Source organism: Macrobrachium rosenbergii, chromosome 46 (assembly GCF_040412425.1).
Source record: "Macrobrachium rosenbergii isolate ZJJX-2024 chromosome 46, ASM4041242v1, whole genome shotgun sequence".
NCBI lineage: Eukaryota > Metazoa > Arthropoda > Malacostraca > Decapoda > Palaemonidae > Macrobrachium > Macrobrachium rosenbergii.
In genome coordinates this window covers 54,418,862-54,437,766 of record NC_089786.1, presented here as the reverse complement: position 1 = coordinate 54,437,766, position 18,905 = coordinate 54,418,862, and the positions used below count along the sequence as shown (strand labels likewise).

The 18,905-nt window shown below is 40.3% G+C and overlaps 1 protein-coding gene across 16 annotated transcripts in view; it reads left to right on the top strand.

Annotated features, from left to right (window-relative positions):
- The window catches only part of Asator (tau-tubulin kinase asator), a 220,385-nt gene that overhangs the window by 180,753 nt on the left and 20,727 nt on the right, over positions 1-18,905 (top strand). For 7 of the 16 annotated variants that reach the window (XM_067089879.1, XM_067089885.1, XM_067089883.1 and 4 more), the window contains 8 exons: positions 1,804-2,018; positions 8,832-8,961; positions 10,443-10,582; positions 11,069-11,188; positions 12,121-12,272; positions 12,550-12,721; positions 13,501-13,617; positions 18,049-18,179. In XM_067089879.1, the coding sequence (XP_066945980.1) occupies positions 1,804-2,018; positions 8,832-8,961; positions 10,443-10,582; positions 11,069-11,188; positions 12,121-12,272; positions 12,550-12,721; positions 13,501-13,617; positions 18,049-18,179 (1,177 nt within the window). The remainder of the gene's footprint in view (positions 1-1,803; positions 2,019-8,831; positions 8,962-10,442; positions 10,583-11,068; positions 11,189-12,120; positions 12,273-12,549; positions 12,722-13,500; positions 13,618-18,048; positions 18,180-18,905) is intronic. The other 9 variants (XM_067089892.1, XM_067089882.1, XM_067089890.1 and 6 more) reach the window with 2 other exon arrangements.

Genomic DNA, 18,905 nt, shown 5'->3' with positions numbered 1-18,905 from the left:
TGCCCTGTGACAGTTTAAAATCAGGGACTGGGTGTTTTTCCTGCTTTTAGTCAAGCAAAACTGCCCTGTGACAGTTTAAAACCAAGGAATGGGTGTTTTTCCTGCTTTTAGTCAAGCAAAACTGCCCTGTGACAGTTTAAAACCAAGGAATGGGTGTTTTTTATGCTTTTAGTCCAGCAAAACTGCCCTGTGACAGTTTAAACCAAGGAATGGGTGTTTTTCATCCCTTTGCTCATATAAAGCTGCCCCTAGACACTCTAAAACCAAAGACTGACCAATTCTTGGCCAGAACAACTTCAAGCAGGCCTTTAGCCACACACATAGAACCCGCAACTCTGTTGAAACGAATTGGCAAGCACTGCAGAAAAACTTATCAAAGGAAGTCTTCAAGCATGAACAGGCAGTAAAAGATGGTCTTACGACCCGACTCTCGAAGTCATTATTCTCCGTCGGTACTTTTTTTTTTCACTTTCTGCAGAAAACATGGCATTCACTAGGAGTCCCTGACCCTCTGTGCGCGTGTATGCGCGCGTGTGTTTGTCTGTGTGTTTGTGTAAGTGTATGCTGTATATTTCGGGCGCCCAGAAGACCTTGCTCACCCAGAAGGTCCTCTTACCTCCTTCAGGAGACCCCCAAAAAATTCCAAGGACACAGGTACTGAGACCCGTGGCATAAATTTACCTTGGTTTTACACCTGGGGGGACCTCATTTAAAAATTCGTCCCCCACCCCTGGCCATTCCTCCTCCTCCTCCTCCTCCTCCTCCTCCTCCTCCTCCTCCTCCTCCTCCTCCTCCTCCTCCTCCTCCTCCTCCTCCTCCTCCTCCAGGGCCCCCTTCGGCCCCTCCGTCGAGAGATTTATACCTGTATTTTGTTGATGTTAATGTGACCAGCCCCAAGAGAGATGCGACTATCTTCGTTTCTCTCTTCTTCCTTCTTCTTCTTCTTCTTCTTCTTCTTCTTCTTCTCGGTTTTGCTTGAAGGAATTGTAGCACAGGGTGTTGTTCTCTCTCTCTCTCTCTCTCTCTCTCTCTCTCTCTCTCTCTCTCTCTCTCTCTCTAACCCACCCAAGCATGGATGTTTGTGTTCCTTTGAACCAAGCAAGTTTTAGCCATCACCAAAATAAAGTTTATATATAAATACCAGCATCAGTCTCTCTCTCTCTCTCTCTCTCTCTCTCTCTCTCTCTCATCCCCTGACGACAGAAGGAGGGTGCCGGGGGCAGGGGGGAGGGGGAATACATAACAAAACCTTTATGCAGTTTATCTAAAGATATTACTTTGGGCATTGTCGAGGTATTGTTAGAGAGAGAGAGAGAGAGAGAGAGAGAGAGAGAGAGAGAGAGAGAGAGAGAGAGAGAGAGAGAGATTGGGGGAAGGTGTTTTTTTAGGGGTTCATATTGAGGAAAGCTTGAATTGCAATGTTCTATTGTCTGAATTTAGTGACATTAAACAAAGGGGATTTTGGTTTAACGCTCTCTCTCTCTCTCTCTCTCTCTCTCTCTCTCTCTCTCTCTCTCTCTCTCTCTCTCATTCAATAACACAACACCCCTTATTTCTCTCTCTCTCTCTATCTCTCTCTCTCCAAATAAATTCATATCCCCCGTCTCTCTCTCTCTCTCTCTCTCTCTCTCTCTCTCTCTCTCTCTCTCTCTCTCTCTCTCTCTCTCTCAAATACATATATGCATACAAAAACATTTTAGTGTATATACTTTTGATAAAATTATTATTATTATTTATTATTATTATTATCATTATTACCCACACTCCCTCTCTAACCCTCCCACTCTCTCTCCCCCCACCCAGGGCGTGACCACGTCTGCCGCTTCATAGGCTGCGGAAGGAACGAGAGATTCAACTACGTCGTGATGCAGCTGCAGGCGAAGAACCTGGCGGAACTCCGAAGGGCGCAGCCCAGGGGCGCGTTCAGCCTCTCCACCACCCTCCGCCTCGGCCACCAGATCCTCAGGGCCATCGAGGCCATCCACGAAGTAGGATTCCTTCACAGAGACATCAAGCCGGTGAGTATCACGCCGGCGGGGGGCCGGGTAGGGAGGGGGAGGAAGGATCGGTCGACTGTTGTTGCTGGGGAGGGGTAGAGAGAGAGAGAGTTAAACGGGGGATATGAATTTATTTGGGGAGAGAGAGACAGGGGAATATGAATTTATTTGGTGAGAGAGAGAGAGAGAGAGAGAGAGAGAGAGAGAGAGAGAGAGAGAGAGAGAGAGAGAGAGAGAGAGAGTTAAACGGGGGGATATGAATTTATTTGGGGAGAGAGAGAGCGAGAGAGATATGAATTTATTTGGCGAGAGAGAGAGAGAGAGACGGGGTGGATATGAATTTACTTGGTATGTGAGAGAGAGAGAGAGAGAGAGGGAGAGAGAGAGAGAGAGAGAGAGAGCATACCTCAACAAATCATTCACATAGGCCTAGCTCTGTGCGTGCGTGTGTGTGTGTGTGTGTGCACCGCTTATGTATATGTGTAAAAATTTATCAATTTATGCATAAAATATTCCCCGAAGGAGACATATGCATCTAATTACATATGAAAGCAATAAATTTATCATATAAATCAACCCATCTTCGTAAAAACCGCCAAACACTAAAGGCTTTTCAAAACACTAGGCCTATGCTCGATTAACAAAGTAATAAAACATCTCTTTAACTCACTTTCAAAGTCTCATCCGCGTTCAGATCTTTTCGTTCGTTCAATATTGTCTTGATGTATCGCTCAGAAACGTTTAAATTAAGGCGTTTGAAACGTTTATTAAAGCGTTTTCAAAATTATTCAACACGACGCCAAGCGTCGATCGAGCTGTTTAGATAATGTTTAAAAGTCTATAAAATGTTTGAAACATGTTTTCAGTACCGTCTATGGTTATTTTGGCTGGTGTTATAACTACAACCACTTCTATAGCAGTACTATTACTACTAAAACAACAACAACAGCTAATAATAATAATAATAATAATAATAATAATAATAATAATAATAATAATAATAATAATAATAATAATAATAATAGAAGGGGTAAGAAGTATAATCCCGTTCTCAGGGAAACTTGATACTCTACTCTACTCTTTGGTCTGGTTCTGCACCCCCTCCCCCTTTCCCAGCCATTCCCCCCTCCTCCTCTTCTTCCTCCTCCTCTTCTTCTTCTTCTTCTTCTCCCTCCTCCCCTTCTCCTCCCCCTCCTCCTCCTTCTTCTTCTTCTTCTTCTTCTTCTTCTCCTTCTTCTTCTTCTTCTTCTTCTTCTTCTTCTTCTTCTTCTGAAGTGTGTTCATCCACGTGAGATCATAAATTAGTCTCATATATTAAGTAATGTCTTAATTTTATATTATCACCATTAAAAAGTAGTATAAGTAATTATAAAGTAATAACTACTTATAAAGTAATTATTACTTCACAAGTAAAACTAAGTAAATTCAATTAAAAATAACAATAAAGAATTTTGAGCAGAGTCGACGTAACCGCTTAAAGAAAACGAGGAATTGTTCAAGACATCAAAGTGATCAGGTAAAGAAAATGGGAGAACTTATAGTGACATCGAACACCGTTAAATGAGAGAGAGAGAGAGAGAGAGAGAGAGAGAGAGAGAGAGAGAGAGAGAGAGAGGGCAAGGGGTACTATTGGACTTAGGCCCATAGACCCATAGGTAGCTTCTTCATTTAGATAAGCAATGTGGCCATAAAGAGGGGGGAGAGAGAGAGAGAGAGAGAGAGAGAGAGAGAGAGAGTCACAAGAAGTGGTATTAGGCTTAGGCCTATAGGCAGCTTCTTCATTTAGATAAGCAATGTGGCCATAAAGAGAGAGAGAGAGAGAGAGAGAGAGAGAGAGAGAGAGAGAGAGAGAGATCCAGGTAAGCTCAACGTCTTTGCTGCAGGAATCCGAACACTTCGGGCTTACAGTCACACGCATAAATTAGCACCTAATTAAATGCATTACCCGAGAGAGAGAGAGGGAGAGAGAGGGGGGAGGCTAAGATAGAGGGAAGAATGAGGAGTAATGAGAGAGAGAGAGAGAGAGAGAGAGAGAGAGAGAGAGAGAGAGACTCATTCGAATTTTCGAAGCCGAAGCCAAAGGCGTTCGAGATATCTTCCTCAACTTGGCTTCGGTTGCTAGGTCAGGTTGGCAGCAGTTAAATTGAATTATTTGTCGTTTTTTGGGTCGTTTTTTTTAAAGTCGTTTTTGTCGTGCAAATAAAGACGACTTTCCGCAAGCACCGATTCTTTCCCAGGAACCGGATTCTTGCGGGGAAAAAAGTCCGGAAAATATACGTTTTTTTTTTTTCAGTTTCTTCCCGGAGTTGATAAACTTGTTGGCTTAATCGCCATTACGTTGGCCTAGATAACTTGAGAGAGAGAGAGAGAGAGAGAGAGAGAGAGAGAGAGAGAGAGAGAGAGAGAGAGAGTAATGGCGTGGTAGGATGTGGCTAGTATTGTCCTCGTCCAATTGACCGATGGCCTCTCTCTCTCTCTCTCTCTCTCTCTCTCTCTCTCTCTCTCTCTCTCTCTTCTTTTTACGACTGCATTGCTTATCAATGTCTCTATGTGCCTAAGTCCAATACCGCTTCTTGCCACATATTCTCTCTCTCTCTCTCTCTCTCTCTCTCTCTCTCTCTCTCTCTCTCTCTCTCTCTCTCTCTCCTCTCCATCCACCCTTCTCCCTAGGCCTATAGGCCTAACCGATGGCCTTAGAGGCCTATGATCTATACATAATGTCCCTTAACAATACGGACAAACATATTTACATCAAAAGAGAGAGAGAGAGAGAGAGAGAGAGAGAGAGAGAGAGAGAGAGAGAGAGAAAAGAGCAGCCGCTAGGCTATAGACGTCACTGACTGCCTGCCTGCCTGCAATGCGCTTGTGGAAAACCCCCTTTGCCTTTGCAAGGCGGTGCATGCATGCATGCAGAGAAGAGAGAGAGAGAGAGAGAGAGAGAGAGAGAGAGAGAGAGAAAGTATGTCTGTCTGGTAGGAGGAAATCGAAGTCTGTGCTCCACCCACCGCGTCTCGGAAGACGGTCGAAAGTGTCTGTCGGAACTTCGGCAGTTTACCTGACGAGGCGCTCTCTCTCTCTCTCTCTCTCTCTCTCTCTCTCTCTCTCTCTCTCTCTCTGGACTACAGAATATAAAGATAGACCGGTATGAATAAGAGTTTTGAAATTAGGCCCATTCCATGCAAATCGTTCTTGGTACAGTGGCTTCCAAAACTCTCTCTCTCTCTCTCTCTCTCTCTCTCTCTCTCTCTCTCTCTCTCTCTCTCTCTCTCTCTCTCTCTCTACTACAGAATATAAAGTTAGACCGATGTGAACAAGAGTTTTGAAATTAGGACTACTCCATGCAAATCATTCTTGGTGCAACGGCTTCCAAAACTCTCTCTCTCTCTCTCTCTCTCTCTCTCTCTCTCTCTCTCTCTCTCTCTCTCTCTCTCTCTCTCTCTCTCTCTCTGGACTACAGAATGTAAAGATAGACTGGTATGAACAAGAGTTTTGGAATTAGGACTATTCCATGCAAATCACTCTTGGTGCAACGGCTTCCAAAACTATCTCTCTCTCTCTCTCTCTCTCTCTCTCTCTCTCTCTCTCTCTCTCTCTCTCTCTCTCTCTCTCAAAATGATTGATTCTGATTAATGCGGCTGGTCTTACGTAAGCGCGGGCATAGTGAAGTAGCCCGGAGCATAGTGAAAAAAAAAAAAGATAAGCCTAAATTATTTTTAGACAGCACTAAGCCTATCTTACTTAAGCACGGGCTCTTGTTCCGTAAGCAACCCGGAGTATCATAAGAAAAAGAGGGGCCTGAAGAAATTTAAAAACAAGTGGAGGAAAGTAACATTAGACTAATTTGAAAGAATGACAGGCAGTTTTCGAGAAGAAGAAGAAGAAGAAGGAGAAGAAGAAGTAGGAGGAGGAGGAGGAGGAGGAGGAGGAGAATAAAACTCGAGATATTCCAAGAAATGGAAAATCATGACAGTCCGAGATGGCAACACCCTGTGTCTAGGTCAAGTTCGACATTAATCCTCACTCCTTACTCTCCCTACCCCCTCCCCTCCTCCTCCCCCTCCCCCTCCCCTCCCCTCCCCAGCAAAGAGGACAATCAATATTGTCTGGGTCTGACAGAGGCTCTTTGGGAATTTATAAGCCTGCATCGTGGGGTCAAGTTAGGTCACTGGTGTTTCTTGTTGAGAAATACAAGGTCAAATGAGGTTAAGATACCTCCCCCCTCACTGATTGACCCTTGGTCATGTTGGGTCAGTGACTGGCATTTCTCATTGACCAGGGTCAAACCAGGTCACAGATACCCCTTCACTGAATGACCCTTGGTCACGCTGGGTCAGTGACTGGCATTTCTCATTGACCAGGGTCAAATGAGGTTACAGATAACCCCACACTGAATGACCCTTGGTCATGTTGGGTCAGTGACTGGCATTTCTCATTGACCAGTGTCAAACCAGGTCACAGATACCCCCACACTGAATGACCCAAGGAGGTCACACTGGTTCACTCAGTGTCATTTCACATTGAAGAGACCCCAGGGTCAAACAAGTTCAGAGATACCCCCACACTGATGACCCTAGGTCATGCGAGGTCAGTGACTGGCATTTCTCATTGACCAGGGTCAAACCAGGTCACAGATACCCCATGCTGAATGACCCAAGGTCACACGAGTGCTTCCCGCTGAGGAGAATTGAAGTCACGTGACTTTTTCATTGATTCTCGCTATTAATTTATGGGGTATTCTCGTGTCAGACTGCCGTTACTGTCGACCTGACCTGGGGTCAGATGTAGTTTGGTGGCTTGGGGGGGAATTTTGATTACGTGCTATTTTTACCTTTCCGTTTTGCATTGCGGCGAAAATTACCGTTATTATTCTTGTTATCAATGTTAATTTTTTTTTTGTAGACGTGGAATGTGAAAGCCATAATAATTTTCTGTTAGATGTATATAAATCTAGATATAGTTTTCCAGGGCACGTTAGTTAATAATGAAAATGAAATAAAATGCATTTTACATCAGTTAAGAAACTATATTAATATAGAAGCATTCAGATTCTCTATATTTACATCAAAACTCACTGAAATTCTATATTTATATCAAATGTTATTAACATTCTGAATAACTTAACACACACACACAAACTTTAGATACGTAGGCCTGTGCAGCACACTTTCTTATGTAAAATAAATAAAATCAAGAGTATCAGGAACAAATAAAGACACAAATAGACTTATATCATCTGCATAATATAATAATAATAATTGTAGAAGCAAATATATAAATATATATAGGCTATATATATATTTATTTATTTATTTCCCGTCATCAGAATCCATTAACATCGGCGCATAACGCAACCAGCTCATCAGATCTTTCCCTGTGTTTGTGAGAGAGAGAGAGAGAGAGAGAGAGAGAGAGAGAGAGAGAGAGAGACGTGGGCAGAGCGGATGATGGCTAATTCTAAACTTTCCAACTCGTTAAAATTTTTTCGAGTGCTGCGAAGTGTCGCTGTTTGAGGGAAGAGAGATAGAGAGATAAAAAAAAAAGTGTTTCAGAAAGTTGCCGTGTGGTTGAAACGACCCAACAAGTCGTCGAGTGTGGAGTGATTCTCTCTCTCTCTCTCTCTCTCTCTCTCTCTCTCTCTCTCTCTCTCTCTCTCTCTCTCTCTCTCTCTCTCTCTCTCTTTGCCAGTGATTCAATTTATTTACGTCTCTCTCACACAAAACCGTAACTCAAGAAACATTACTTTGGAAAATCACAATTTTTTCGAGAAACTTTGTACAATGGAAACAAATGATCTTCCACCTTTCAAAATGTCATTATTTCCATATCAAAGACTTAATTTATCTATTTTCTTAACCAGCAACAAATACAAACAGATAAAAAAAAGGTATTTTCATTGCAAACAAACTCACAAGTGTCAGTTCTCCAAGAAACATTACCCAGGAAACAAACAATTTACCTATTTTCTAACTAAAATCAATATAAAAACAGATAGCAAAAAGTATTTTCATTGCAAACAAACCCACAAGTGTCAGTTCTCCAAGAAACAGTACCCAGGAAAGTAAACAATTTATCTATTTTCTAATTAAAATCAAAATACACAGAGAAAAAATGTATTTTCAAAGCAAACAAACCCATAAGTGTCAGTTCTCCAAGAAACATTACCCAGAAAACTCAAACAATGTATCTTCCACCTTTTAAAAGTCTTATATATCCAACACAAAGATCAGTTTATCTCATTTCTAATCAAAAACAACATTATGGACCCTCTGAAACCTCTGTATTGAACCCTCTGCAACCTCTGTACTGAACCCTCTCTGAAACCTCTGCACTGAACCCTCTTTGAAACCTCTGTACTGAACCCTCTGAAACCTCTGTGCTGAACCCACTGAAACCTCTGTACTGGACCTTCTGAAACCTCTGTGCTGAACCCACTGAAACCTCTATACTGAAACCTCTGTACTGAATCACAGAACCTCAGAAACCTCTGCACTGAACCCACTGAAACCTCTGTACTGAACCCCAGAAACCTCTGTACCAAACCCACTGAAACCTCTGTACCAAACCCTCTGAAACCTCTGTACTGAACCCACTGAAACCTCTGTACCGAACCCCCTGCAACCTCTGTACTGAACCCACTGAGACCTCAGTACTGAACCCCCAGAAACCTCTGTACCAAACCCACTGAAACCTCTGTACTGAACCCCAGAAACCTCTGTACCAAACCCTCTGAAACCTCTGTACCGAACCCTCTGAAACCTCTGTACCGAACCCCCTGCAAACTCTGTACTGAACCCTCCGAAACCTCTGTACTGACCGTGGACATTCCCTTTGCAGTCCAACTTCAGCATGGGCCGGATGCCACACAACTGCAGGAAGGTGTACATGCTGGACTTTGGCCTGGCTCGACAGTACACCAATGCCAATGGTGAGGTCAGGACGCCCAGGGCAGCTGCCGGTTTCAGAGGTGGGTATTGATTATTGGTGTTGTTGTTATAATGATTGTTATTGCTATACGTCACTGTTATTGGTATTGTAACTTTGATTATTGCAATGGAAAATTTATAAGGATTTTCTCTTTCCATAGAGTAGAATTTTCCTCCATAATAAGGATTTGACATTTGTGTATAAATTATTATTAGTATTATTAAAGCACGTTAAAAACGAAGAAAAAAAATTATTATTATTATTATTATTATTATTATTATTATTATTATTATTATTATTATTATTATTATATATCCTTTCTTCCTGCAGGGTAGAGTTGTTATTCCTAATAAAGGTTTTAGGCTTCGCCACACAAATAACTCTATCAGTCATTAATACACAATGTACAATAGTAATTTTATAGACAATGAAACACTTCCCCCCCCCCAATGTATCCCATAATCTTTTGGGGGTGGGACCAGATTGGGAAACCAAGGATTTTTGGGGATGTAGTCTACTTGACCTAATCTAACCTAAGTTGCTGGGTCATTAGGATACCTAGCTTGGGGTTGGGGGGAATGGGAAGGGTATTCTCCCCTCCCTGGACCCCCATCTAGGACCCCCCCTGACCTAACTTAGGGCATTGTCAATGAATAAATTTAAGGGTTGCAGCCTAACTTGACATGACCATACCTTGGGTAGTGAGTGCTTACCTGGATGGGAAGGAGGGGGGGGAGTCTTTGCCCCTCCCTTTAACCCCCTAACTAAACCCTGGGGATTTTAAATTATGATAAAATAATAGTGCTTTTAATTTCTTGAGTAACAAAGACAATATTATTGCCTACATTTGATAGCATAGTTAAAAATGATCAAAATAATGTAACTTATTAGTACATAAGTCCAATAAGTTGCCGCTGTAATTGTAATAAGGTTTCGGCCTAGCCTAACAACAGCTAAGCTAGGGTGCCTGGTTTTTACCTGGCCAGGGGGCAAATCTCTACTTCACCTAACCTACGGCATTGTAATTTAAGTACCCTTTGTCGCCTTACCTTAATCAGAATCGGAACTTGCAGAAGTAGGCTGCCTTTGGGAATCATAAAATACATAATCCTACCCAAAAATTCTGGTTTCAAACTGCAGTCTCCCGTAATTGTAGAATACAGAGCGTTCCAGCATCTTTGAACTAATAATTTTGGGGAATGGATGTCAGAAACATTCAAGGCACTATAATTTGGAAAATCATATTTTGCACTCCATTGTACCATAATGGCTTAATGTAAAAGTTTACCATACATTCAACAAACCCTGTAAGAGAGGGATAGATTTTTCTTGTATTTTATATTCCATCTTTCAGGTTTTCTGTGGAAATTTTATCCAAAAATACTTAGGAAATCACTGAAATTAAGAAAGGCATTGTAACTATTATAAATGTATAATTCTGTTTAATGTAACCAGTAGATTCTATCTATGTAGTATGTACAAAAAGTAATCGCAGTAAGACTAAAGCGTTCCGCCCCTCAGGTACTGTACGATATGCCTCGATCAATGCACACAAGAATAAGGAGATGGGCCGGCACGATGACCTGTGGTCGTTATTTTACATGACGGTGGAATTCGTGAACGGACAGCTCCCCTGGAGGAAGATTAAGGACAAGGAGCAGGTGAGGACCCTCGCCGAATTTGAAAAATGTTTGAAATGTTTATTTTGTGCCCATTAATACACAATCTTTGTTTGATCTGGGACAAGGAACTTCTGGTGGCATGGTATGAATATTGATCTGTTCATTTTGGTTAGTTTATGAGGGACTTTCTTAATGTTTGTATTGATTCATTTAGCGGTGGGATGGCAGATGACAATTATAAGAAGTAATTTAATATATTTGTCAACTTTTGGAGCTTATTAATGTACAGTTACAGAGATATTGGTATAGTGCAGAAATGATAACCTTTGATTGTATATATATACCCCTATTTTCATCAGTCAGGGTTTATTTAATCTTAACATGCTACCTATCTTATCCTATTCATAATTGTGACTTTTAATTCACTTCATACACAATACTTAAAAAAATTAACGAAGCATTAACTGACTAGTCTAAGACTTGTGAACAGTCCCTCGTCACCTAATTCCCTTTCCCTTTCGGCAGGTTGGACTCATGAAGGAGAAGTACGACCATCGGTTGCTTATAAAACACTTACCCTCCGATTTCAAGCAGTTCCTAGAACATATACAAATCCTAGATTATCACGACAAGCCTGATTATGCTGTAAGTGTTCCGATAGACGTTATTCTTGTGTCATTTTGTGTCGGTCTTCCAAGTTTATTCTGTACACTGCAGGACTGTGGGACAGTCTGCTTGAGGATGTTATGCAATGGGAACCTCAAAAGTTGCATCATGTTAAAGTAATTCTTGTATCTTATAATTTTCTTACATTTTTGTATATTTATTTATTAATTTAATGTATTTTTTCTTTTTTAATAATTGAAGTGTTCTTCCTGTATTTCCATTTATTACTTCTTTCAGTTGAAAACCATATTCTTTGGAAGCTTGAATTTCAAGTCAGTGTAGTAGGGTTCATCATCTGAATAGTAATGATAATGACATTCACATGTTGTAATTATATCCATTGATATACTTATTGAGGTGATTATTATATTATGATATGCATCAGGATTTAATGATTTGGTTCTTTCTTGTTATAAACCCATTTGATGTTGCTTCTTTTTCAACTGCCTTAAATTAGGCTTCCATTAACACAAATCTTTTTCATGATTGTAAAACCATTGTCTGTTTTGTAAAACCATCATGGATTTTGCATTGATCAGAAGCTTTTGTACATTCCATTGTTATGCCTGGTTTATACATTACCACTTGAATTACCGAGATGTGTAGGCCTAACTGTAATCGAGTACTGTATGTGCATGAGTAAGAAAGCCATGGTTTGTGCAGATGTTGTTTCCATTTCATGTTTTTTAAAGATTTCCTATCATGAGAATCACGATATATTTGACATTTTCAAAGTATACTCTTGTATGCTGTATATTCACCTTCCAAAAAATTATATTTACCCTGACGTGACAAAACAACTTGGAACCTGTCCTGTGGACTACCTCCAACACTGTTGGTCATTTTTCTGCAGCGCTGGTTTACGTCGTCGAATGAGTCGTCGAGAAATGCTGACTCTGCATTTGTTTCAGATGTTGTCGGGTTTGTTTGAGCGTTGTATGAAGCGCCGCGGAGTGAAAGATTCGGATCCGTTTGACTGGGAGAAGACGCCCACCGACAACTCCCTGGGTACAACCACAACCACCACCAATGCCGTCATCACGAAGCCCCAGCATGCTGACAGGTGATCAATGTCTCCGTTGCAGACTAAACGAATGTCCTGTGATAATTTCTCGTTGATATATTGTCCTAATAGCATAAAAGTTCTTGAGAGTTATGGTTAGCCGTGATGAATAATTTTAACTTCTATTCCATTAATTTATATTGTTTTATTAAGGGTGCTTTTGTTTAGATTACTTTACGAACCAAAAGTAAGGCCAAATATCTTAAGCATCCTATTTGGTTACTACCAGAATGCGTATTTAATGTCACTTGACTATCATCCACTCTCTCTCACGCAGCCGGTTAGCATACGGGGGCGGTGGTGTCACAGACAACATGCTCGACGATAATGTGTTGGGGTCTGTGGACAACCAAGAGAATCTCGAAGCTCCTCACGATCGGGAACATGACCCCAGGAGACGTCGACGAAGAGACACCGTCCTCCACCAGCCCCAACCCAATATCAATCAGGTGTGCTGTCTCTCATGTGCCCCTTTGACTCATTACCCCAATCTCTCTTGTTGTCTCATTCTTATTCAAAGTGTCTATGTTGTATTCATGTTAAAGTATTACAGAATTACTTGTCATTTTTCAAGTCATAAAACTATTTTTTTACGTAAACTTGTGTATTGTACCACTCCGCTTCAGCCAAAAGTCAAACAAAGAGCTGAATATATACATTTATATATCTATATACATGTATCGGTCGATGATGATCATAAGGCAACGAGTCCGATAAGAGGAGAGGTCTCGAGGTATCCTTCGAGTCGTAAGTGGAGGCGTTGGGATGAAGGACCGAGAGGGGCTGGTTGGGGGGGGTGGCTGGACACAGTAGCATAGAATCCCACTGCTTATTTCTCTTTGCTGTACAAATTTTCCCGCTCTCTCATGTGTGACTCGTTTTAAACTTTGGTGAGCTTTACAGACTACAATGTGGAGTGCTGGGATGCCAACTTCTCTGGTTCATGTTTGTGTCAGTAAACTTGTTTTGGTAATTCTGTATCTCAAGTAGTGGAGAGTAGAAAGACTGGTACCGTAGCATCGAATACTTCAATGAGCACGTCTCTTTTGCCCCCCCTCCCCGTTAGTTAGACATCTCTTTTTTTTTTTTTTCTTTTGGCAAACACACCCTGCACTAGTCAGTTGATATAAATTGGTGGGTAGAATATTGCACCTGCCCCGCCACTCAGTTTAAGCAAAGCCAGTCAGTCCCAGCATTCAGTTGGTCATTGTGAATTTGACGTATTCAGCAACAGGTGGAGACGAAGGAGCGAGTGCTGAACGATAACAACGTCAATGCCAACATCATCGTCAACACTGAGAAGGACACCAACGAGGTGGTGGAGATGTCACCCAAGAAGAGAAAGGTACAGGATGTTCTCCTTCAGTATGCTGGTCAGGGTGTCTTTGCTGTGGTTAGAGCATAACTTAACCTTCATAGAAAGCCTTAACAACCTTTGCTACCGTAGTCACTCCTGCCGCACTCTGTATTTTAACCATGACTGTTTTTGCCCCATGTCTCTTCTCCGACTCTTCCGTTCACTGTACCTGTCTACTACTGCCTCCTTTTCCGCATCATTGTATGATCCACCCTCGTGTCTTGTCATGATGCCGTACCACTCAAAAGTAGCAGAGCAGCTTTTTTTCTCTTACACATTTCCAGTGATCAGTTATCATTACTGTCGATAGCACAACATGATAGCAGATTCTCTGAAGTATTCTAATAGATGCCTCCCCACCAACCCCCCTCTGTACCATATGTGTAACCTGTAACAGTATCCCTCTACATTACACTTACACGGTGTAGAGCGAGAGAGAAAGAGAAAACCTTGTAACCAGAAAGCTGAGTTGGTCTGGTGTCTCATTATCCTTAGCCAAGAAGGGTCTTCTGACCAAAAAATGAAGAAGAAACAAGGAGTCCTCTTGACAACCACATTGTAACTCTTGATTTAGTCAGCCTTGTTGGTGAAACCACTAGCATTTTGTGCCTCATAGCTCTCAGTTCAGAGGGAACCCTCAGTCAGTAGAATAATAGCAGTCACATCCAATACGTAGTTTGGTATTGCCCGAGACAGTCGTTGAGCACTGTAACGCAGCAGCGAATTTACCTCTTAGAGCATTGATTTAGCTCGAAAATCAAGAGAATAGTTGGTTGTCTAGATGATGTGATCCCAAACTAGATGATAATAATGCAGAGTAAATTGGACTTGAACTGTGTATACTGAAATTTTGGGGGTGGAAGAAAAATGCAAGACATGTGTTTAGGGAAAGAGTACAGGCAAGGACAGCACCTTCTGTTGAAAAGGTATGTAGCAGACGGGCGCGACGTCACTCTTGAATGTCAGAATAATCTATAGCACTGGGTAATAATATTATGTGTATGAATGAATTTATTCGTGTTTTTTCACATTTACTTGCCACAATCAGTTGAAGCAATGATGATAGCACCTGTTCCATTGCACCATTGTACTGTTCTTTGTTTCTCAGACGTAGTGCACTTGTTTGAAGTCGGTATTTGGTTAACCGAAGACACCTCTGTCCGAGACGAAAGGCAAAAAGACTTGTCTGACTAAAGGAAATATTCTAAAGATAATTTTATGTTGGTCAGTAGTGATTTACACAAAGAAAAATTTTCATTTGTGTAGCCCAGTGAATTGCCGAATGTTGTCGTGGTGACATTATGCAAATGGCAATTGGAAGTCACTGAAGCCGTCGTTAAGATTTACTGAAGGTCATGAACTGTTTCCGTGGTGTATTTTGAATTCACTATAGTCTTCGTTCAGATGTTCTCAGTAGCAGTTCGGTTTAGGCAGCTATATTGTGCTTTCACTACAATATTTTTTATTTTAGTTTATTTTTTCGTCAAATGTTTGTTGTTTAATAAGTGATATATCTCACTTGTCAGAGAGTCATCTGTCAAGCAGATGCTCAGATGAGAGAATATATTTGTTGTTTAAAGATAATTAAGATACACCACTTGCCGTGACAAAATTATTTATGTAATCTTTCGCTCTGCCTGTAACAATTATTTCAGCTGCAATAGCCAATGCTGTTGCTATAGAGATATCTCCCTGTACACAGCGTCGCAACTTGAGTTGTCACTGGGCATATAGCATTTTGTTTTCTTTGTATAATCTCAGTAAAGCGAAATGATTCAGTCTTTTGACACGTACAAGCGTTGACAACATCGGTGGTATGTTTTCTTGTGAAATCTAAAGTATTCACATAACCACAGGAGTTTCACACGCTACCCAAATGAAAATCTTTTCGTGATTGCATAGATTCTCATCGTGTATTGCACACTTCCCCCATTTAAGTGTGACAAAAACAAAGCATCTTTTCATTAATAAATAGTAAAGGTCGTTTTGACTACACTCAATGTTTCGTTAGATTGTTGCAAAGAGGTTTGAAGACGAAGCCAAAATAGGAATGCGAACATTGCCAATGAATGCTTTTATGTAAGTACTATACTGTTCATTCATGTGTTCTACATAAAACTGTGGTTACAGAGAGTGTCACTAAATATATGTGTGCTACTCTTGTGTTCACTTTTTGAAGTTATATCTATAATTACTGTTATTTGTTTATCTGTTTGTTTTACATTTTTAATACTTCAGTGCTAAAACGGACTTCGTTACTTGAATGATATGATGAACTGTTTGTCTTTGGCCTGTTGAGTAAACTTCCATGTTTATTCTGACCAAGTTATGTGTCAAATCAGCAAGGTTTATTTTTCCTTTAGTAGAGCAGTGGATGTACTGCTGCAGAAACATTAGATAGATGCAACAAAAATAACTGTGGTGTAGTGGGTTAGGATAGCATCGGATGTTACCACGATTATGCAATTGTTTTCGATGCAAGTGACTGTCGTACATCATTTTACTCAATGACAAGTTGTGTACCTAGTTCCATACTTACTGTATAGTTTTACTCCCTAGTCTTTTTTCAGTGTATCGTTCCATAGTCTGAACACATTTAGTGAAGAGAAAATTACAGTAGCATTGATAGATGAATAGAAAATTCCTTATTTTTTTTTACATAGCACTGTATTGTCATTCTGATGTTTCATGCCGGACGATCGTATTTTATTGCAAGAGATTTTACCTTATAGAATAGCAGAATTTGATTTAATCTCTTATTTTCCTAACAGAAGATACCTCTTAGACTAGCAGTGAGAAAGGGAACGCCTTGATTTTTAGAGGACGAAAGTTACTGCTATGACAATTTTGAGTGTACCTTTTAACATGTCTTATATAGCTGGCAACCTAGTTCTGTTAGTTGTAGTCCATGTTAAAAAGCAGTGTTGAAACTTCGTTGTAAGGTACAAAATTCTGTTACGATGGAGTTTTGCAAAGGGTTGATGGAAAACCTCAATTCTGTTTCGTATGATATGAAAACAGACATTTATTCTTTTGTTATGAATACATAGCATGTAGATTTAAAAGATTGTGTGCAGTTGTGTGAAAAAACCTTGAGAAATACAATATACTGTATCATAGATTGCTAGTTTAATACTATAACTGAAAAAGCCGGAATGCAGTTCATTATTTTGGATCAGAGTCACACTGTGGTAAATTTATTTCTAGGTCTGAGAATGCTGACAATATAACAATATAATACAAAATTTGTACTTTATTGGAATAGTTACGACTTGGTTTGAAGATGAAGAATAGGCAAGTCCAAATATTGTGTGTTATTATATCTAGTTGTCGTAAAAATCAGTGCCAAATATTTTTGTTTACCTGAATGAGAAACAAATCACATTGCATTTTTTTTTTTTAACTTTTATAAATCAAGGACTTTTTTTCTTTTTGTTATATTGTGAAGACACTTTGTCCATGTTATTTTAACAAGTCAGAGTTGTTTAGTCATGTGAGAATATGTAGTAGAGAAAAACAAAAATTTATTCTTATTGCAAGGTACAATTTTAATAAAAGATTGCATGGCAATATTTTTATCATGTACAATATGCTTCATGCACTGTCCATGTTCCTGCTTGTAACTCATTATTAATTTCAAGTAATACTTAATTTTAACAATCTAACACCTTTGCACTTCCTAATACAGCAGTAAGGAAAGATTTCTAAGGATTTCATTCAGTTGTATGACTAATTTTAAGTGTTTCAAGGTTTGAGTGAAGATGACCACATAATGATCTGTTTGACAAGTATACAAAGTATTTTGGTTTGATAAACAAATGTTTGTGAATAATGATATCTCAGAGAAGTATAAATTACAGTTCTTTGATTTGAGAAATGTTTGTGAACCGTTAAGAACTTTCTTCTCTCTAAATATATTTGCACTGAGGAATAGTTTGTGATAAGAGTTCTCTTTCAATGTACTTCCTCTGATGAACAGTTCGTGATACGAGACTAGACTACATTTTTGTATGTATTCGCAGCTAAAGTTTAAAGCATTTCACAGTAAGGTCATTTTTCTTCTTAAGTCAATTTTAATCACTCTCAAGATTCAAACATGATGAGGCTTTTTTCGTACATCTAAAAGCCAAAGTAAAAAATATTTTTTTTTGTATATATCCACTCTGCGCAGCGCAGTTGCGTATAAAGTACATCTCCTCGCAAAGAGAAAATGGACATCCTCTGTGGCTATACCTTTTCGTACTGAAGTAATTCCACTCACTAATGCCATGTCTCCTCTGTTTTTTCCAATAAACCAAATGTATGCCATCAGAATACGATGCCAGTGCCAAAATATCTCTACTTTTAGATACCGACGTAGCCTTGAGCCGTACGGAAACCATTTTCGTTGCTTATAAATGAAACGTCTCTTTAATCCAGGTTGAAGATTTTAATTGTGAAAAGGAAGGTGAAGGAGGTGGGGAAAAAGAGAAGGAAGGAAGGCTGGAGTGCTCGACCGACTGGGACGGAGACGCTGTCATGGCCTCCCGTCAAGGACACACCACGCCGAGGTAAGCTCCCAGGACGAAGGTTTTGAAAGTGCCCTGATTCCAGTGCTCCCGTAGGGGGTCGCTGCCGTCGGTGTACCTCGTGCAGTGCGTTGCGGGCATTTCTTACGATTCTTTGCAGCTTCAGCGCCTAGCTGCAACCCCTTTCAGTCCTTTAACTGTGCCTGTGTTCATATTCTTTTCCTTCCTTCTTACTTTCCGCCCTCTCCTAACAATTGAGTCATAGCGCAACTGCGAGGTTTTCCTCCTATCGCACCTTTCAAACCTCTTTACTGTCAGTTTCCATCTCACTGCTGAGTGACCTCAATTCTATATTCTATTTTATTCTAGTTCCAGTGCGAGCGCTGATATAAATATATTCATAACAAACTAATCGTTGGTGAACAAATCCACAGTGATATAAGTATAAATATATATTTAAAAATATATGTACGAGAGCTTCCGAGAACCTGCCTGGGTCTCCATGTTGGAATGAAATTGTAAAATTCAGGCCAAAGGCCAAGCACTGGGACCTATGAGGTCATTCTGCGCTGAAAGGACAATTGAAAGCCAAAAGGTTTGAAAGGTGTAACAGGAAGACAACCTTGCAGTTGCACTATGAAACGATTGTTAGGAGAGTGTGGAAAGTAAAATGGTAGAAAGAGAATATGTGTGGAGGTTCAGTAAAAGGAACGAAAGGGGTGCTGCAAAGGACTTTAAGTAATCCCTACAGTGCATTGATGGCACTAT